The 22660-nt window shown below is 48.8% G+C and overlaps 1 protein-coding gene across 4 annotated transcripts in view; it reads left to right on the top strand.

Moving 5' to 3' along the window:
* Nucleotides 1–22660, top strand: part of TTC19 (tetratricopeptide repeat domain 19) — a 231292-nt gene that overhangs the window by 199623 nt on the left and 9009 nt on the right. For all 4 annotated transcript variants that reach the window (XM_085649262.1, XM_085649263.1, XM_085649264.1 and 1 more), the window contains one exon: nucleotides 9254–9348. In XM_085649262.1, the coding sequence (XP_085505388.1) occupies nucleotides 9254–9348 (95 nt within the window). The remainder of the gene's footprint in view (nucleotides 1–9253; nucleotides 9349–22660) is intronic.

A 22660-nucleotide genomic window follows, 5' to 3' on the forward strand; every position in this document is an offset into this window, starting at 1 on the left:
GTCCTGCCTATGTTAAGGAGAGAATTAGTCCTTATGTCCCGGCCCGCACTCTTCGCTCTTCTTCAACTCATATGGCAAAGGTCCCTCCATGTAACCGTCTCCGGATGGGTGGAGATCCTTCGCTTATTTGGGTCCCCGCTCGTGGAACAGTCTTTCGCCGTTCCTGAGGCTGATAGAAAGTCTTGAACTGTTTAAGAAGAAACTCAAAACCCATATTTTTAACGACTAGCCCTGTTCCAGCACCCTGTTCTCCCTTTGCCAGCGCAGGGACACTCTGTTGAGTAGCCACGCGGTTTACAAATTGCTTTAATAATAAATAATAATAATAATATATATGGCTCATTTATGTAAAAACAATTATGTTCGAGGCATATGAGCTGCAGATTACACACTTTTGCATAGATCGCCATCTGGTGTTGGGCCCGGATGTTTGCAGTTTGTTTTTCTTCTTGGAAAGTCTTTGGAAGTCACGAGGTCGGTGACTCCTCCTTTGGATCGTATTGCGCATGGGCTTCGGCTCCATCCTCAGATTGTTTTTTTCCGCCATCGGGTTCGGATGTGATCTTCGCACTCCGGTTCCGAACAGCTTCCAGTTCGACGATCGACGCGCAATCCTTACCCCAATCGCTGTATTGTTTTGATCACGATCTCTTCAATCAACGCGCCTTCTCATCGACACAATCCTTCGGTTCCAGTCGTCGACGGCGGCCTTTGGGCCTACCCAGGCTCCGGTCCCAGCTCATGGAAAGAACTCCATTTAAAAAGTGCCCTCAATGTGGGTCCAAATTTCCCCACACCGATCTTCATGAGGTATGGAACCTTTTCCTCTCCCTGGAACACGAGGCTCGAGACTGTCCGGCCTGTAAGTCTTTCCGACCCAAAAAGACTATTCAGGACCGAAGAGCCAGAAGGAACATGGCACACTCCTGGACGTCCATTCCAGTCGACATCTTCAGAGACGACATCAACGATCCGGAACATCATCGTACGAAGAGGACCTCGTCAGCGCTTCCGAGGCCGACAAGTCACATGTGGAGGACATCACCCTGGCGCAGAGGGTCGTGAGTACCAATCTACCCCCTCCCACACCCGCGCCGACACCCAAAAAGGCTTCGGTCACGCCTTCGGGCCTAGGCAAGACCAGAGACACTGCTTCACACACCCCACCTTCGGGCCCGGTGAAGAAGCCAAGTAAGCCTTCCGGCGGCTCGGGCTCGAGCCAGCCTGCCAGCGGTGCCGAGAAACACACTTCGGCACCGAAAAAGAAGACGGCCTCCACCTCGACACTGAGCTTCGCACCGAAGCACTCGGGGTCGAAACCCAGCTCTTCGGCACCGACGCCATCTTCGGTGCCGACCAAACCACACAAGGCCACCGGCACCGACACTTCCAAGCCGAAGCACATCTCGGTGCCGACCAAGAGACCGGAGGGTCCCAAGCCGGGTTCTAAACATCAAACCGGCACGGAAAAACCTAAAAAATCATCGGCCCCGACGCCTTCGGCGCCGATGGACCAAATTACCTCACCAGAGTTATTTACACCGGATCCCTTGCAAAAAACTCTTACCAAGGATCCAAAAACTGGACATTTGACGCTCTCTACTAAGAAGAGACATTTGGAGAAGCCTGCTCCGCCTCCACCTCCAAAGAGGAAGGACTCTGCTACCTCTCCATTCAGAATACCTTCCCCTCCTCCTCCACCTCCTCCACCTCCTCCTCCTTCCCCACCTCCACCCTCACCTCATCGTTCTCCTACTCCGTCTCCAGACGATGATGATCATGGGGACCCATATTATGATACAGAGGATGTGCCACACGACCCCACCCCTACAGGATCTCCAGATCCATGGGACAATTACCATATACCAGATATCCCCAACGTCCCACAAGACGATATTTACCCCTCTAGACCATCGCCACCTGAAGATTCACTAGGGTTTAACTATCTTCTGCAAAGAGCAGCACATTATCATGGGGTGGACATGCATAATGACCCTGTGGAGGAAGATTTCCTCCTAGACACATTCGATACTACACAGAGGTCCACCTCCATACTGCCTATGCTCAAAGGGGTGGTAAAGCATGCGGCAGAAGTTTTTAAAGACCCAGTGAGAGCCAGTGTCCTTAACCCACGTATCGAAAAGAAGTACAAATCTGCTCCCTCATATCCCTCTTACATTAGAGGACCCGCGCCGCTAGATTCCTTAGTGGTCTCTACGGCACGTAAAAGGGCAAACTCACAAGCGTCAGGCGATGCACCACCACCTGACAAGGAATCAAAATTGCTAGATGCTTCAGGCAAACGCACAGCATCCCAGGCCGCCAACATATGGCGCTCAGGCACTGCTGGCCAGATATGACAGGGCTCATTATGACATTAGAGAGCATAATGCAACATCTCCCTGTAAAATATAAAAGTAAAGCCAACGAGTTGATTCAAGAGGGTAAAACAATCACAAACACCTCTATACGTTGTGCCCTAGACGCAGCAGACACAGCCTCCAGGGCCATTAACACCAGCGTCCTTCTCCGTCGTCATGCTTGGTTAAGGGTATCTGGGTTTAAACTAGAAGTACAAGCCTCTATCCTTAACCATCCCTTTGACCAGGAACATCTATTCGGGCCAAAGGTGGATGAGGCCTTAGAAAAGATGAAAAAGGACACGGATACAGCAAAATCCATGGGGGCCTTACAGTCCCACCCGCCCAGACGCTCCTTTCGCCGCTCATCCTTTCAGGAGGGCATCCAGAGGCTACTCCTCAGACACAGCGTCCACATCGTACAAGTCCCCTACTCAGACCACCTTTACAAAAGGTTACCAAAGAGGCGGCTACAGGGGTAACAACAACAAGGGCAAAGGCAAAACAAACAACGCCCGTTCTGCCACACCTACTACCCAATGACTTCCCCCCCGCTCCCCCCAGACCATTCCACTCCAGTCGGGGGCAGACTCACAAATTTCCTTCATGTCTGGGAGACCATCACCTCAGACAAATGGGTGACCCAAATAATTCGGTCAGGATACTGCCTGGAATTAACATCTACCCCCCCAAACATTCCACCCAGGCAACGCCCAATGTCACAAGAACATTCCACATTGCTAAAGCAGGAGGTAATCTCCCTCCTACGAAAACAGGCAATAGAACACGTTCCTGTCAATCAACAAAATTTGGGGGTTTACTCCCTATATTTTCTAATACCAAAAAGGGACGAGACTGTACGACCCATTCTAGATATCCGGCCCCTAAACACATACATACACTCAGACCATTTTCACATGGTAACGCTTCAGCAGGTACTTCCGCTCCTCTCCCAGAACGACTTTCTCACCACACTGGATTTGAAACACGCATACTTCCACATTCCAGTACATCATGCTCACAGAAAGTACCTCAGATTTGTAGTGGACGGACAACACTACCAATTCAAAGTGCTCCCGTTCGGAGTCACAACAGCACCACGGGTATTCACCAAGTGCCTAGCAGTGGTGGCGGCACACCTCAGAAGACAGCACATTCACGTCTTCCCATACTTGGACGATTGGCTGATAAAAGCCACTTCATACAGCCAATGTGTACACCACACCGCCACCACAATCCAACTACTTCACCAACTAGGCTTCACGGTGAACCACCCAAAGTCCCAGCTAACACCATCCCACATAAAACAATACCTCGGTGCCACCATAGACACCTCAAAAGCAATAGCCTACCCCAATCCGGCCAGGATTGCAAGCATTCAGGCTTTGCGACAAAAATGTTTACCTCAACACTCCCTTCCAGCACGAGTGTTTATGCAACTGACAGGGATGATGGCCTCTTGCATTTTCATAGTGCCTCACGCAAGACTCCAGATGCGTCCACTCCAAGAGTGCTTAGCGCGCCAATGGAACCAGGCCCAGGGGCAACTGACAGATCAGGTGTTGGTAGACGGTCGCACCCATCGCTCTCTGCAGTGGTGGAACACCACAAACCTTTCCAAAGGTCGACCGTTCCTGGACCCGGTTCCCCAAATAATACTATCAACGGACGCATCACTCTCCGGCTGGGGAGCTCATCTATTACACCTCACAGTGCAGGGCACATGGACGCCGCAACAAAAGTTACTCCATATCAACCATCTGGAGTTACTAGCCATCTTTCTAGCCCTGAAATCCTTTCAACCACGGATTTCAGGCAAGGCAGTCCTCATTCGCACAGACAACATGACGGCCATGTATTATATTCAAAAACAAGGCGGCACACACTCTCCACAGCTCTCTCAATTAGCACAGAGCATATGAAGATGGGCAATTCCCCACAAAATCTTTCTCCTAGCTCAACATGTCCCAGGAGTCCAAAACACCGTGGCAGATCTGCTCAGCAGACAGACACAACAGATCCACGAGTGGGAACTTCACCCACAGGCTCTTCATCCGTTCTTTCAAATGTGGGGGCATCCACAGATAGACCTCTTCGCCACCCACGAAAACACAAAATGCCCAAGCTTCGCCGCCAGATACCCACACCCATTGTCCAAAGGAAATGCGATATGGATGAACTGGTCAGGCAAATTTGCGTACGCTTTTCCGCCTCTCCCACTCATTCCATTAGTGGTGCGAAAGCTACAACAGCACTCCCTCACACTGATCCTAGTAGCTCCAACATGGGCCAGACAACCGTGGTACACCACGCTGCTGGAACTCTCGGTAGTACCACACCAAAAGCTACACCTCTCACCATGCCTCCTAACCCAGAACCATGGAGAGATCAGGCACCCAGACCCAGCTCAGCTCAACCTTGCGATCTGGCTCCTGAAATCCTAGAATTCGGGTACCTAAACCTTCCCCCTGACTGTATCAACGTCATCAGAGAAGCTAGACACCCTGCCACTAGAGCTTGCTACGCTGCCAAGTGGAAAAGATTTGTTGTTTATTGCCATAACAACACAATCAATCCTATAGACGTGTCTATACAACACATCATATGCTACTTACTCCACCTACAAAGGTGTAATCTAGCCTATACCTCCATTCGGCTACACCTCGCAGCAATTGCAGCTTACTTAAAAAACAGGCAGCACCTATCACTTTTCAGAGTACCTGCCATTAAAGCCTTCATGGAAGGCCTCAAAAGAATAATTCCCCCCAGAGTACCACCCTCACCTATGTGGAACTTAAATATCGTGCTCACAAGGCTGATGGGGCCTCCCTTCGTACCTTTGCATAAATGCGAACTGCAATTCCTCACATGGAAAACAGCTTTCTTTGTAGCCATCACTTCCCTTAGAAGGGTCAGTGAGATACAAGCACTTACCATACAAGAACCTTTTCTTCAAATGCACCAGAACAAGGTTGTTCTCCGTACCAACCCAAAATTCCTACCTAAAGTCATTTCCCCTTTTCACCTAAACCAATCTGTAGAATTACCAGTATTTTTCTCGCAACCTCCGACCGTTGCAGAAAGAGCTCTGCGCACGCTAGATGTCAAACGAGCCTTACTTTACTATATCCAAAGAACACAACCTTTCAGAAAGACCAAACAACTGTTTGTCTCTTTCTCTCCACCGCACAAGGGCAACCCCATCTCAAAATCAGGGATAGCTAGGTGGATTGTAAAATGCATCCAGATTTGCTACCACAAAGCAAAACTAACGCTTTCCGTTCCCCCTAAAGCCCACTCTCCACGGAAGATAGGGGCTTCCATGGCTTTTCTAGGGAACATCCCACTAGATGATATCTGCAAAGCAGCTACATGGTCAACACCGCATACTTTCACTAAACACTATTGAGTAGATGTACAAACCAAGCAACAAGCTAGTGTGGGCCAGGCTGTACTAAAAACACTATTTCAAACCACTGCAACAGATACCGGTGGTCGCCGCTAAGGTTGGGAACTGCTAAATAGTCTATGCAAAAGTGTGTAATCTGCAGCTCATATGCCTCGAACGGAATATGCTACTTACCAGTATGCATCTGTTCTTGGCATATAGAGCTGCAGATCTACACACGCCCACCCGGCTACCTGTATCTGTTCCAGTCTATCTTATTTAGATACAACACACATGGGTTTCTTCACTGTTGTTACTACGCACCATCTTTCCCTGCTGGCGAAAAACAATCTGAGGATGGAGCCGAAGCCCATGCGCAATACGATCCAAAGGAGGAGTCACCGACCTTGTGACTTCCAAAGACTTTCCAAGAGGAAAAACAACTGCAAACATCCGGGCCCAACACCAGATGGCGATCTATGCAAAAGTGTGTAGATCTGCAGCTCTACATGCCAAGAACAGATGCATTCTGGTAAGTAGCATATTCCATTTGGGCGATTGGTTTAAGGAAATAAACGTGAGCTCCAAGCTCACCCTGCATTACTGACACTATGATTTCCAAGTAAAATGTGTAAAACATTTGCAGAATGTAACATTTTGTGGTTACTACTAATACATGCTAATTGCTTCCTGATTGTATACAGGTACATGCAATATCGTACATCCCACTTCAAACCCTATAATGCAGTGCCTTTCTATCTCGTTGAAAACCGTCAAGGCGAAAAGCCAGACCTGCATTTCTGCTGCAATTTTAGTTAAAGTGACTAGTTCCTGACAACACCCACTTTTCATAATAACAAACCAGTTTTTCTTGAAAACTCTACAGTTCTACGTACAATTAAACCCCTGGCATACTCAAAGACTGTCATCATAATATATTAATTCACCAGATGACAGTAAATGAGGCAAGTGGATTGTTTTTTACAGGACAAATAGATCGGTTGTTTTTCAGTGTTATATAACATAAACATGGCCCAAAGCATTGGAGCACTTTACATAAGAACCAGATGTACACTTTTGTGATTTTGTGATTTTGTGCCCTTCTTGCCGTCATCGAGGAGGCAAGGCGCATTCTAGATTCAGGAGGGTCAGTGGCAGTGATCCTCCTGGATCTTAGTGCAGCCTTCGACACAGTCAACCATCGTGTCCTCCTCAATCGGTTGACGGCAGCAGGGCTCACCGGGACGGCACTCAGATGGATAGAGTCCTTCCTTGCTGGGCGCACGTTCCAGGTTTGGGACGGCAACCATCGCTCGTCCACTCTTCCCCTCATGAGCGGGGTTCCTCAGGGATCTTCCCTGAGCCCAACGCTTTTTAATGCTTACATGGCCCCCCTTGAAGACGTGGTGATTCCATTCGGTATAAAAATAGTGAGCTACGCTGATGATACACAGCTGGTCGTCTCCCTATCCCAACTAGACGACCACCCAGACAAGCTGGCAAACTGCCTTACGGAAATCCACGGTTGGATGTGTGAGTCATCACTAAAACTAAATGGGTCAAAGACCGAAGTGATGCTCATGGGAAAGCAATGGGTGACCATCCCCCCAGCGGTCTGGCCAGACGTGTTCGGAGAAATTCCTACCCCGAAACATGAAATTAAGACCCTAGGAGTATGGTTAGAACCCGAGCTCTCCATGAAAACGCAAGCGGCCAAAACTGCAGGAACCTGTTTTGGGCTTATGCGTACTACCCGCAGGATTCTCCCCCTACTCCCCCCCCGCATCCAGGAAACTACTGGTCCAAGGGCTCATGCTATCACGTTTGGACTATAGTAACATGATCTACCTGGGAGCCCCTGAGGCCACCCTGGCGAAACTGCAACGAACACAGAATGCAGCTGCCCGTCTACTCATGAACCTTCCCTCCAGAGTGTCAGCGAAACCTGCTATCAAGGCCCTGCACTGGCTCCCTGTGCGCCAAAGAGTGGAATTCAAAGCCATGTGCACGGCATACAAATTGATCAATGGAGGTGGTCCTTCGATCCTCAGCGACCTGGTTACTCCATATAAAACGTCCAGATCCCTGAGGTCCGAGAGTGAGCACCTAGCCAACATACCCAAATTTAAAAAGACACGCACTGGAGGTCGACGCTTCTCAGTGAAAGCTTCCACTGGATGGAACTCCCTCCCACGTACTCTTGGACTGGAATCCAATTATCTGATTTTTAGAAAAAAATTGAAAACACTTTTATTCCCTAAATAACGTCATCCCCCTTCTTTCCTCCCTCTCATCTGGACAGCAAATTTTTATAGCGCGGGGATGCCCTTGGGTCACCAGGCGCTTTACAAGTCGCTAAATAATAATAATAAATTTGCCCAGAATCACAGGATATTGAGCCAAGGCTGGGATTCGAGCCTGGTCTCCCAGGGCCAGAGTCAGCCGTTCTAGCTGCTAGCCCACATATCCTCCCAGAGATGCCATAAAGGAGGCCACATCCCTCGTCCAATATACCATCTCCTCCCCTTGACAAGTAGGCTTTTAGAAATCGCAACACTCCTACATAGCAAATATCAGATGTGAGCATTAACTTACCAAGCCATGTTGCTGGGTAGTTGTGTTTGGATCGGGTGGGCATCGTTGTTTGAAAAGAACCCCGTAGAGTATGTATATGGTATTTCTATAGCCTAAACTTACCCAAAAAACAGCACAGCGCTAACAGGGTCAAAGATAAGCATAAAGACAGCGAACAATAGGAGAGGTTGGTAGGTTGTGGATGGTTAATACCTTAGTGTTCTTTAAAGAGGCACTTTTAAACTCTTGAATACATTGGAGTAGTGTGTGAGTGTTCCTGATGGATATGGGGATGTTTCAGGTCCTGAGTGCCTAGGTTGACAAGGCTTGCTGTCTTGTTTTTTCCTTTTTCATGCTTCTTAGTCTGCAGTCTGATGGTGCCCTGGCTGCAGGTGTGCTGAGAACCTGCAAGATAGGTGGCGGTGTTGGTTGTGATGACTTTGTAAATGATGCAACTGGTTTTGAAGCTGGTGTGGGCAGGGGGGCAAATATCCACAATATCTTTTCTGTCTCAAATGCCGAGTTCTCAGATTAACTTGTTTCCATATCAAGCAGTACATATAACACTGTTACGTTACTGATGGGCCAGGTTTTATCCCATGTTCCTTATCTTGATTTCCTTAAAATAGAAATGTTGTTTTGTTACTAAAAAGCTTTCTATACCCTGTCCTTAGGGGTACATGATAGCCTCTGTGGTAGCGGGAACAATATGTGCATCTCTCTAGCACTTTCCTTTGCTTTCAGTTTCACCTGGCCCGTCTGAGTTGCATATAGACTTGGGTTCCCATTTAGACCCATAGGAAGAGGCTACCACCTCTCTCACAACACCGACCAATTAACCCCTACCCCCACTGGCATGCAGAAAAGAGGTTCACTCGCTAGAACTACTTAAAACCACTGCTAATCTCTGCTTGCCATCTCTTTCTTGTAGGCACACTCTGGCATTTGCTGGTTATGAATTTTGCATTTTGACTTTGGAGGAGAAAACGGAGAAGCAGAAGGAATTGCCAGAAGATGAGCTCACAGGTGAGCACCAAGAAAGTCATTATAACTTTTCAAATGAATATTCAAATCAGAACTAAGAGAGCTGTGCCTTTCAGGTTAGCAATAAAAGAAGAAAAACATCTTCTCTTCCAGGGGATCCTCATCAATAGTCATATGCACTGAATATTCCCGCCCATGTGCGGGGACCCCGGAAATAATAAAAATTATATATGAAAAACATATATATACAGCTCTACATATACATATGTTCGAGGCATATGAGCTGCAGATTACACACCTGTGCATAGATCACCATCTGGTGTTGGGCCCGGATGTTTGCAGTTGTTTTTCCTCTTGGAAAGTATTTGGAAGTCACAAGGTCGGTGACTCCTCCTTTGGATCGTATTGCGCATGGGCTTCGCCTCCATCCTCAGATTGGTTTTTTCCGCCGTCGGTCCCAGATGTGATCTTCGCGCTCCGGTTCCGAACAGGTTTCCAGTTCAATCGACGCGCAATCCTCACCCCAATTCGCGGTATTGTTTCGATTGCGATCTCCACACTCGACGCGGCTCTCATCGATCAACACCTTCGATTCCAGTCGTCGACGCCGGCCTTCGGGCCTACCCAAGCTCCGGTCCTGGCTCATGGAAAGGACTCAATGTGGGTCCAAATTCCCCCACACCGATCTCCACGAAGTATGTAATCTCTGCCTCTCCCCTGAACACAAGGCTCGAGACTGCCCGGCGTGCAAGTCCTTCCGGTCCAAGAAAACGATTTGAGACCGAAGAGCAAGAAAGGACCATGTCGCACTCGTCGACGGCGATTCCAGATGACATCTTCGGAGAGGGCGTCGACGCTCCGGAAGAACACCACACACCGACGAGGGCCTCGTCAGCGCCTCCGAAGCAGACGATTCAGATGTGGAGGACATCACTCCGGCACAGAGGGTCGTGAGTACCAATTTGCCCCCCCCCCCCCCCCACACCCTCTCCGGCACCGAAAAAGGCTTCGGTCACGCCTTCGCCTCCAGGCCTAGGTAAGACCAAAGACACTGCTTCTCACACCGCACCTTCGGGACCGGTAAAGTAGCCAATTAAGCCTTCCGGCGGCTCGGGATCGAGCTAGCCCACCGTCGGTACTGACAAACACTCCTCCGCACCGACACCGAAAAAGAAAATGGCCTCCTCTTCGGCACCGAGCCCCATACCGAAACACTCGGTGCCGAAACCCAGTTCCACCTCCTCGGTACCGACTCCATCTTCGGAATCGACAAAAGTACACAAGGCCACCGGCACCGAGATCTCGAAGCCGAAACACATCTCGGCACCGACCAAACAAAAAGCCATTTCCAAGCCGTATACTTCCAAACAGGACACTAAAGCCAGAAAACCAACGGCCCCGACGCCTTCGGCGCCGACGGATAAACCACCTTCAGAAGAACTCTTTACACCGGATCCCTTGCAAAAGACATTGACCAAGGATCCCAAAACCGGACATTTGATGCATCAAAAAGAGACAGCTGGAAAATCCTACCCCAGCTCCACATCCAAAGAGGAAGGACTCTGCTACATCACCTTTCAGAATGCCTTCCCCACCTCTTCCACCCCTTCCACCTTCTCCACCCCGTCCTCATCATTCCCCAACACCCCCTCCGGATGATGATAATCATGACAATACATATGATGACATGGGGGACGTGCCCCATGATTTACCTACAGGAGACCCCACTCCCACAGGCTCCCCAGACCCATGGGACGACTATAACAACCCCAACATCCCTAACGTCCCACAAGAGGATCTCTATCCCTCGAGACCATCCCCACCTGAAGACTCATTGGGGTTCAACCATTTACTCCAGAGGGCGGCACACTATCACGGGGTAGATCTCCATACCGACCCCGTGGAGGAGGATTTCCTCCTCGATACTTTCGACACCACGCATAGGGCCACCTCCATACTGGTCATGCTTAAAGGATTTGTAAAACATGCGCCAGAGGTCTTTAAAGACTCAGTCAGAGCCAGGGTTATTAACCTGCACATTGACAAAAAATACAAAGCCGCCCCTACAGATCCCTCCTACATCAGAGGGCCAGCACCCCTAGATTCCCTGGTAGTATCCACAGCACGGAAGAGGGCCTACTCCCAGACGTCAGGTGATGCACCACCAAAACTCTTGGACGCATCCTGCAAGCGCACTGCATCACAAGCTGCCAACATATGGCGTATCGCCAATACAAAAGCGTTACTGGCTAGATATGACAGGGCCCATTATGACGAGTTAGAAGCCATAATGCAACACCTCCTTGACAAATACAAAAACGGGCAAACGAGTTAATTCAGGCGGGTAAAATCATCACTAATACCTCCATCCGTTGTGCCCTAGATGCAGCAGACACCGCCTCCAGGGCCATCAACACTAGCGTCGTCCTCCGCCGCCATGCCTGGCTCAGGATCTCAGGATTTAAACCAGAAGTGCAAGCTTCCATCCTGAACCATCCCTTTGACCAGGAACATCTGTTCGGCCCAAAAGTGGATGAGGCCCTAGAAAAAATGAAAAAAGACACCGACACGGCGAAATCTATGGGAGCCTTACAATCACACCCTCCCAGGCGTTCCTTTTGCCGTTCCTCCTTTCGGAGCACATCCAGAGGCTACTCCTCTGATACCGCTTCCACGTCATACAAAGCTCCTACCCAATCCAGCTTCGCAAGGGGTTACCAAAGAGGCGGCTACAGGGGCAACAATAATAAAGGCAGAGGCAAAACAAACACCGCCCGCTCTGCCCCCACACCTGCCCAATGACTTCCCTCTACTCCCCCCAGACCATCCCACTCCGGTCGGGGGCAGACTCCAAAATTTCCTTCATGTCTGGGCTACCATCACCTCAGACAAATGGGTGACACAAATAATTCGGTCAAGCTACTGCCTAGAGCTAATGTCTACCCCCCAAACATTCCACCCTTACAACGCCCAATGTCACAGGAACATCTAGCATTACTAAAGCAGGAGGTAATCTCCCTCCTACAAAAAGGGGCGATAGAACACGTTCCTACCAACCAACGAAATCTGGGGGTTTACTCCCTATATTTTCTTATACCAAAAAGGGACGAGACTCTACGGCCCATCCTAGACCTCCGGCCCCTAAACGCATACATCTACTCGGACCATTTTCACATGGTTACACTTCAGCAGGTACTTCTCCTGCTCTCCCAAAACAACTTCTTGACCACTTTAGACCTAAAGGACGCTTACTTCCACATTCCTGTACACCACGCTCACAGGAAGTTCCTCAGATTCGTAGTGGACAACCAACACTACCAATTCAAGGTACTCCCATTCTGAGTCACAACAGCACCAGGGGTATTCACCAAGAGCCTAGCAGTCATGGCAGCACACCTCAGGAGACAACACATCCATGCCCTCCCATACCTAGACGACTGGCTAATAAAAGCCAGCTCATACAACCAGTGTGTACAACACACGCATGCCACTATCCAACTACTTCACCAACTGGGCTTCACGGTAAACCACGCAAAGTCCCATCTGCAACCGTCCCACGTAAAACAATACCTCGGTGCCACCATAGACGCCTCGAAAGCGCTAGCCTACCCCAGTCCGGCCAAGATCACAAGCATTCAGGCTCTACGCGAAAAATGTATAGCACAACACTCCCTTCCAGCTTGAGTGTTTATGCAACTAATCGGGATGATGGCCTCTTGCATATTCATAGTACCTCACGCAAGACTCCAAATGCGTCCTCTCCAAGAGTGCTTAGCGCGCCAATGGAACCAGGCCCAAGATCAATGAACAGATCTGGTGTTGGTAGACGGTCGTACCCATCGCTTTCTGCAGTGGTGGACCACCAAAAATCTTTCCAAAGGGCGACCGTTCCTGGACCCGGTTTCTCAGATAATACTGACAACGGACGCATCGCTCTCCGGCTGGGGAGCTCACCTGTTACATCACACAATGCAGGGCAGATGGACACATCAACAAAAGTTACTCCGCATCAACCATCTGGAGTTACTAGCAATATTCTTAGCCCTGAAATCCTTCCAGACACAGATTTCAGGCAAGGCAGTCCTAGTCCGCACAGACAACATGACAGCCATGTACTACATTCAAAAACAAGGCGGCACACACTCTCCACAGCTCTCTCAACTAGCGCAGAGTATATGGAGATGGGCCATACCCCAGAAAATCATTCTCCTGGCCCAACATGTCCCAGGAGTCCAAAACACTATGGCCGATCTACTCAGCAGACAGACACAACAGATTCACGAGTGGGAACTACATTCACAAGTTCTTCACCCGTACTTTCAACTGTGGGGGCATCCACAAATAGACCTCTTCGCCACCCACGAAAACGCCAAATGCCCAAGCTTCGCCGCCAAATATCCACACCCATTGTCCAAAGGCAATGAGATATGGATGAACTGGTCAGGCAAATTTGCGTACGCTTTTCCGCCTCTCCCACTCATTCCATTAGAGGTGCGCCAACCACAACAACACTCCCTCACTCTCATACTAGTAGCTCCAACTTGGGCCAGACAACCATGGTACACCACACTGCTGGAATTATCTGTAGTACCACACCAAAAGTTAGACCTCTCTCCACACCTCCTAACCCAGAACCATGGAGAGATCAGACACCCGGACCCAGCTCAGCTCAACCTAGCGATCTGGCTCCTGAAATCCTAGAATTCGGTTACCTCAATCTTCCCCCTGACTGTATGAACGTCATCAAAGAAGCTAGGCGACCCACCACTAGAGCGTGCTACGCCGCCAAGTGGAAACGTTTTGTTGTCTACTGTCACAACAATACCATCAATCCCCTAGATGTGTCCATTCAACACATCATAGGCTATTTACTACACCTGCAAAGATGCAATCTAGCCTATACGTCTATTAGTCTACGCCTCACAGCCATAGCAGCTTATCTGCAAAACAGGCAACATCTATCACTTTTTAGAGTACCTGCCATTAAAGCCTTCATGGAAGGCCTTAAAAGGATAATTCCACCCAGACTGCCACCCTCACCTGTATGGAACCTAAACATCGTTCTCACCAGACTAATGGGGCCTCCCTTCGAACCTCTGCACAAATGTGAACTCCAATTCCTAACATGGAAAACCGCTTTTCTTGTAGCCATCACTTCCCTCAGAAGGGTCAGTGAAATACAAGCACTTACCATTCAAGAACCTTTTCTGCAAATGCACCATAACAAGGTTGTTCTCCGTACCAACCCAAAATTCCTCGCTAAAGTCATTTCTCCCTTTCACATAAACCAAGCGGTAGAACTACCAGTTTTCTTCTCGCAACCACAAACCGTTGCAGAAAGAGCTCTTCACACACTAGATGTCAAAAGAGCCTTACTCTACTACATACAGAGAACACAACCTTCCCGCAAGCCCAAACAGCCGTTTGTCTCTTTCTCTCCACCACACAAGGGCAACCCCATCTCCAAGTGGGAATAGCTAGGTGGATTGTCAAATGCATTCAGATTTGCTACCACAAAGCAAAACAAACGCTTTCCGTTCCCCCTAAAGCCCACTCTACACGCAAAATAGGGGCTTCAATGGCATTTTTAGGGAACATCCCATTAGATGATATCTGCAGAGCAGCTACATGGTCAACACCGCACACTTTCACTAAACACTATTGTGTAGATGTGCAAACTAAGCAACAAGCTAGTGTGGGCCAGGCTGTACTCAAAACATTATTTCAAACCACTGCAACAGATATGGGTGGTCGCCGCTAACGGTGGGTACTGCTATATAATCTATGCACAAGTGTGTAATCTGCAGCTCATATGCCTCGAATGGAATATGCTACTTACCAGTATGCATCTGTTCTTGGCATGTAGAGCTGCAGATCTACACACGCCCACCCGCATCCCCGGCTACCTTTATCTGTTCCAGTTTATCTTATTTAGATACAACACACATGGGCATCTTCACTGTTTATTACTACACTCCATCATTTCCCTGCTGGCGAAAAACAATCTGAGGATGGAGCCGAAGCCCATGCGCAATACGATCCAAAGGAGGAGTCACCGACCTTGTGACTTCCAAAGACTTTCCAAGAGGAAAAACAACTGCAAACATCCGGGCCCAACACCAGATGGCGATCTATGCATAAGTGTGTAGATCTGCAGCTCTACGTGCCAAGAACAGATGCATACTGGTAAGTAGCATATTCCATATACATATATCATTTTTTGCTCATACCAATATAGGAGGCTAAACAATGCAATAATAAGATAAATACTTGTGCAAACACATAATGAATATATGAACCACAGTAGGGCAAGTATTACTTGAACTCCTTTTAATGAGTACAACTCATGAAAACTGCAAAAAGAGCTGGCATTGTTAGCCTACAGGCTGCATTGTAAGCCAATAGCATAAAAAATGAAAGCAATTGTACAAAAACTGACACCATGCCTTTAAGGCAGCCTTGACCCCAGCTTCCCATCATGTCTCAAGGGTGACACTTAGGTCAGTTGTTATTTCCGGCTCCTTCAGTCAGGACCCTGGATTCCACAGCTCTGTCCTATTTGACTATTTTGTCAAAATTATCGAAACTTTTTAAGGTTTTCTACTTTTCACTCAACGTCTTTTTGTCTTTGGAGTGAAGTGTAACCATTTTTTGGGCAGAAATTCTGAAACCTCCTGAGGCGGAAAGCCGGGAGTAGCACTAGCGATAGCATTTTTTAACTGTGTGACTTTGTACTTTTAAATTGCTCACCGATTCTCTGGCAGTACGCTTCGGACTCAGGCATCCCCGCACAGCGGAGTCAACGCTGACATGGGCAACGCCTCTCTGTTGACGCCATTGCATTGCAGTCGAGCTCATTGGGCCACGTGACACGCTACCTGTGTTGGCCACGCCCCCCACTCGGATAAAGCGCACGCTGACTCAAACGCCGCACTGATTCTGAAACCTCCTGAGGCGGAAAGCCGGGAGTAGCACTAGCGATAGCATTTTTTAACTGTGTGACTTTGTACTTTTAAATTGCTCACCGATTCTCTGGCAGTACGCTTCGGACTCAGGCATCCCCGCACAGCGGAGTCAACGCTGACACGGGCAATGCCTCTCTGTTGACGCCATTGCATTGCAGTCGAGCTCATTGGGCCACGTGACACGCCTACCTGTGTTGGCCACGCCCCCCCTTCACATCCCAGCAACTCCATAAAGTATGTGCTTCTGCCGGAAGCGCAGCGGACGAGCGCAGCGGGCGCGCCAAAGGCGCGCTTAAGGCAAGCTCGTCTGCGCTCGTCCGCGCTAGGCAGAGCACAGAGCCAGACACTATAAATAATGGCATCCCCTTTATACCCAGATATTCAAGGGATACTTTGCTACGTCTGAACAAAGAGGTAAAAAGCTCATGTCAACACTCTCTAATCGGGGATAGTTCCTCTAACTACTGCCATCATTGTCCGTATAAATGTACACCCACTGTTTCTCAACTCTGCCCATCCACCAATATGCACTTGGCCAGTCTTCCTCCACTCACTGTGTGGAGCAGTGGGACAGTCTTCCTCCACTCACTGTGTGGAGCAGTGGGACAGCCTTCCTCCACTCACTGTGTGGAGCAGTGGGACAGTCTTCCTCCACACACACTGTGTGGAGCAGTGGGGCAGTCTTCCTCCACACACACTGTGGAGCAGTGGCACAGTCTTCCTCCACACACACTGTGTGGAGTAGTGGGCCAGTCTTCCTCCACACACACTGTGACGAGCAGTGTGACAGTCTTTCTCCACACACACTGTGTGGAGCAGTGGCACAGTCTTCTTCCACACACGCAGTGTGACAGTCTTCCTCCACACACACTATGAGGAGCAGTGTGACAGTCTTCCTCCACACACACTGTAGAGCACTGGGACAGTCTTTCTCCACACACACTGTGTGGAGCAGCCGCACAGTCTTCCTCCACACACACTGTGTGGAGCAGTGTGACAGTCTTCCTCCACACACACACTGTGTGGAGCAGTGGGACAGTCTTCCTCAACACACAGTATGTGGAGCAGTGGGGCAGCCTTCCTCCACACACACTGTGTGGAGCAGTGGGGCAGCCTTCCTCCACACACACTATGTAAGGCAGCCTTCCTCCACACACACTATGTGGAGCAGTGGGGCAGCCTTCCTCCACACACACTGTGTGGAGCAGTGTGACAGTCTTCCTCCACACACAGTGTGTGGAGCAGTGGGGCAGCCTCCTCCACACACACTATGTGGAGCAGTGGGGCAGCCTTCCTCCACACACACTGTGTGGAGCAGTGTGACAGTCTTCCTCCACACACGCTGTGTGGAGCAGTGGGACAGTCTTCCTCCACACCCACTGTGTGGAGCAGTAGGACAGTCTTCTTCCAAACGCACTATGTGGAGCAGTGGGACGGTCTTCCTCCACACGCACTATGTGGAGCAGTGGGGCGGTCTTCCTCCACACACACTGTGTGGTGCAGTGGCACAGTCTTCCTCCACACGCACTACGTGGAGCACTGGGAAAGTCTTTCTCCACACACACTGTGTGGAGCACTGGGACAGTCTTTCTCCACACACACTGTGTGGAGCAGTGGGACAGTCTTCCTCCACACACACTGTGTGGAGCAGTGGGACAGTCTCCACACACACTGTGTGGAGCAGTGGGACAGACTTCCTACACACACACTATGTGGAGCAGTGGGGCAGCCTTCCTCCACACAAACAGCAGGTACAGAAGCAATGCTGTCCTCCTTTTTTATACACAGAACAGACACATAAAGGGTACCAATAGTGTGCCTGTTGTAGGGTATGTTAAAAACGTGTGCAAATGCTTTTAATCGTCTATGTATCATTTTGAAATTTGGACTCGTAACACGTTTTGAAATGTACTCTGTGTTCTATAGTGTAACTTGCGGTACACATTTTCTGTATATGCGAAGGAAATCCTGTTCTTCTCAGAAATGCAGCTTTTTGGTGTGCCCTGCTTGAAATGTATGTCTACGACTAGGATCTTCCTTAGGCCACAGCTAGGCCTGAATGAACTGTCTGAAGATCCTCAAACAGAGCTGTGTCCATACACAATGACTCCATTTCACTGGTTGATTTCTCCCGATACTGCATGTATGTCTTCAGTCCTGCACCTCTGCACAGACACTCTGCTCTGATGTATTTAAGCACTTCAATTTCCTCTCTGACTTCTGCTTGGATTAGGGACCTAGGACACACGTGGCGCAGAAAAATCCAAATGTTAAACAGTGAGCCTAGTAAAAAGAAGGAGGAAAACCATCACTGTGCTCTACTGTAGAAAGGAAGCATTGACATTACGTCGTACACATCGCACACACTGCCCTGCAACCTGTCATTGGAATTTTGCACCCAAAACGTGAGGCATTGGGGGTGCTTTGCTAAGCAAATGTGCATACCCAACTTTAAAAATCTCAGGCCTTGATACACAACAAACTCTATTTTAAGCATATTGTTGTTGAGGTGTTAAGTCCTACGTCGGTTGGTTACATAATTATTATATTTGTTGATTTTGTATTTTTACATGAATTTTTAAGGCCGTGTTTTAATCAATGTTAGCATGTTATGCTAGTAATGAATGGGACACCAACCTCCCATTAACTCACAAACATGCATCTTTATCTAAAAATATTATTTCTCTTATTTTTATTTTAAAAAGTCCTAAAACAATTTATGATTTTATCTCTCTTTGAAAATAAAGTAGTGCAAAAATGCGGGGGGCAAGATGGCCGCTGACCGGCCGTAGCGTGTAGTCGCAGAACTCGCTCCCTCCTTTCTGTCTTCCAATGGCGAGTTAAAGAATGCCTTTGTTCTCTATTTGGAAGAATCACCCCCCGCCTGCTCGACCACAGGACCTAGATCGGCTCTGGTGGCTCCCGCATTCTGTTGCTTCGCTGGTGGTCCTTGTGCAGCATAGTCTTGAACGATTAATGGGGCTGCTACAGTGGCGGAGAGCCGAGTTGAGGATGGCGCCGAGGGGACCGAAGCAGCTTAAGGATCAGAAAGACCCAAGAGATCCAGGTGCCACTAAAGAATCGACGAAGGATACGATGGCCCTGATCCCAGCGCACTGCAGTACAGGCTTGATGCGCAGGACAATCTCTAAAAAATCAAATGAACGGCAGGGCAATGGCGGCAGCACTGTGACCGTCGGTAGTAAAGACTCTGCCAATGCTGCTCGGAAAGCCGCCGCGGTAAAAACTGCCAGAGATGCGAACAAAACTAAGGAAAGTATACTCAGACAGCCTACCTTGATCGAATCCTTCACCGTGAGGCCAGTGGAGAGCACGGAAGCTGGAGCTAGAGACGGGAGCCTCGAGGACGCTCAAGGTTTGGTATACAGGCAACGCGTCGATACAATGTTGCAGGCACTACCCGGGACAGACGGGAGTCAAGGGAAGCCGAGCGCTGAGCTCGCGGATCCAACGGGCATGGCTCATTATGTTCAGTCTATTGAGGTAGGAGACTCCGTCCTTGGGGCCACAAATGAAATTGGGGGTTCTGAGGTGGAACTTACTGATAGTACGCTTGGAGGAGAGCAGGCCTTATCGGAGCATGCTGTGAGTAGTCAGGAATTGATGTCCTTGGTAAAGCCCCCAGCACTCACTGATCTCACAATTTCAAGGCAGTTTCTTGGGCTAGCCCAGGATAGGGGGGCTACTGGATCGCCTGACGGAGATTGTTTCTTCTCTCTTAACGACGATTCGGACTCCTTTCTCTCGAGTGAAGAGAGTTTATCTTACGACTCTGATTCTGTTGAGAGCTCCTCTGTGCAGAAGGCCCTGGCAGCTCATAGGGGTACCCAGGAGAAAAAGAAGGTTAAATCAAAGTCTAAATTGGCAGATAGCCCCTCAAACACCGGGACCGCCAGGAAGCTCCTTTGGGACTATTCAGCCACATCGCAGCTATTCCAAGATGATGGCGGTACAAACAATCATGCGGGGCAGAATATTCCGAATAGTCCTCCTCAGGCCCCTTCATTGGATCTTCTTTACGCTACCCTTAAGCAAATGCAGGGAGAGGCCAGGACAGAGAGTCGGAGAGCCAAGCAAGCAACAAAGAAGATACAGAGCTCTCTCAGAAAGATGAACAAATTATATGAAGACATGGCAGACAGGGTCGCCCACGTGGAGGAAAGAACAGGAAGATTGGAAGATGATGTTAGCAGATGGCAGACTTTTAAACAGGCACAAGAGAAAGCGGTTGAGGACGTTCAGCGGAAGCTGGAGGATTTTGAGTAGTGCCAGCGGCGGAATAACATTAGGCTGTTGGGGGTGGCTGAAGGGGCTGATGGGCAGGATGTCAGGTTGTTTGTCATCAATTTGTTGAAGGGCGCCTTCCCCGAGCTGACCTCTTGGAACTGGGAGAATGAGGTGCAGAGAGCTCATCGGTTTCCTTTGATTCAAAGGGAAGGTCAGGGGGCGTCTCGACTTGAAAGACCCAGGGCAGTCCTTGTCTATGTTGGCAATTATCTTCTTAGACAAGAAGCCATGGACAAGGCAAAGCCCGAATCTAGGCGTACATTTGACGGTATTACATTCTTTGCCCGTCCTGACTTCTGTCATGTCACTGTAAAAAGAAGGTGGAGGTTAAGACAGTTGATTGCTCCTTTTCAGGGTCTGGGGTGTAAGGCTTATTTATTGTATCCTGCAAGGCTTAAGGTGATTATCAAAGGGCATGTCCGAATGTTCTTTTCCGAAGTTAAGGCCCAACAATATATGGCTGAGCAGAAGGGGGGATAAGGTAGGGGGGCCTAGAGTGGGTATTATAAGGGGGTTTGCTTGTTGTTTTATCCTTTCATGGCTTTCTGGGGGTTTTCACTTCCTCTTTCTTATTAGATATTTTTGAAGTTAAGGTATAATTAAGGGTTATACACTGTCTAAACGGCAGAAAGGGGGGAGGCTGCGATTTGCTGCGAGCTAAGCGGTCACACATAGGTCACGAGTGACCTATTTGCCTGTAAAGGGAGTGGGGGCTGGCCTGGGGGGGAGGGATTCTAGTCTGGGGGGGCTGGGGGAGGCACACACAGTATAGCACTGCACGGCATCTGAGGCAGTGGGTTGGACACGGGTGTAGCAAGTATGGGGAAAGAAGGAATACAGAACGGGTGAAGTGGAATTTGGATATTGTTTTTCTGCTGGTTAAATGGTCTGGACAGGTATTTGATGTATTTTAATGAGTGTGCGGATTGCCTCGGTTAATATCTGTGGGCTCAATGATCACCTTAAAAGACAATGAGTTACGGCAATCTTGAGATCAATGCGATTGGATTTTGTTTGTCTACTGGAGACGCCTATAGAGGGGCAAGGGGCTAGTTACTGGAGCAATTGGGGTTCTTTTTGCTTGCCCATACAAAACAGGGGGCCAAGACCAGAGGGGTTGCTATACTATCTAAAAAAAATGATGTCATAGTTAAAAGAAAGATCGAAGACCAATGGGGTAGATGGGTCCTTCTTGAATGCATAATAAATGGGGAAGCATTTACTATAGGATCGGTGTATGGATCTACTGAGGATGATCTGGATATATTTGAGTTTCTGGACTTCGGATGACCGGCTCAGGCCATAAGGCTAATCCTATGTGGAGATTTTAATATAAATGGGTTAGGAGGGCTGGGTACAGAAGCAGGACATTGCTATCTTGGTCGTAAAAAAAAACATGCCGCGTAATAGTGAACTTGGCTCGGCACAATTCTCTAGCTGATGTGTGGGCACGTTTAAACCCTATAGGCACTGGTAGTACTTACTATTCAGCCCCACTCAAGGTCTGTGTTAGATTGGATTATTTTTTTATTTCTAATTCCCTGATGTCAAGAACCCAGATTGAGAAACTGCCTCGGATTGTCTCTGACCATAATCCGCTGGTGCTAACATTAAAACTTACAAAAGTGATTAGGCGTGAGCAGATATGGACCTTTGAGAGAGGATTACTTAAGGATGAGAGCTATATTAAACATATGAAGGACTGGATTGTAACTTTTTGGGAGATCAATAGAGGAAGTACTTCTTCAGGGGTATCTTGGGATGCCTTTAAGGCGGGTATTCGCGGGGAGAGGCTGAGCTTTAGCTTATATAAGCAAAAGCAGGAAGAACTAAGATCAAAGAAACTAGCTCAAGCCGTTACTGATTCAGAGGAGGAACTGAATTTAGCAATTCTTCATAGGAACCTTCTTGACCAAGTGCTCCTTAAAGTCGTATATACAAAGGCGGAAGCAGTTGAGAGTATTGCCAGTAAGGCGGCTGCTAACTTCCTAATTAAAAAAGAGCAATGTCATGAACTAAGTGAGCGGGTGGGGCACACCATGGCGGTTCGCACAAGACAGAAAGCGGCCTCAGGTGAAGTC

This window comes from Triturus cristatus, chromosome 3_2 (genome assembly GCF_964204655.1).
Source record: "Triturus cristatus chromosome 3_2, aTriCri1.1, whole genome shotgun sequence".
NCBI classification, from domain to species: Eukaryota; Metazoa; Chordata; class Amphibia; order Caudata; family Salamandridae; genus Triturus; species Triturus cristatus.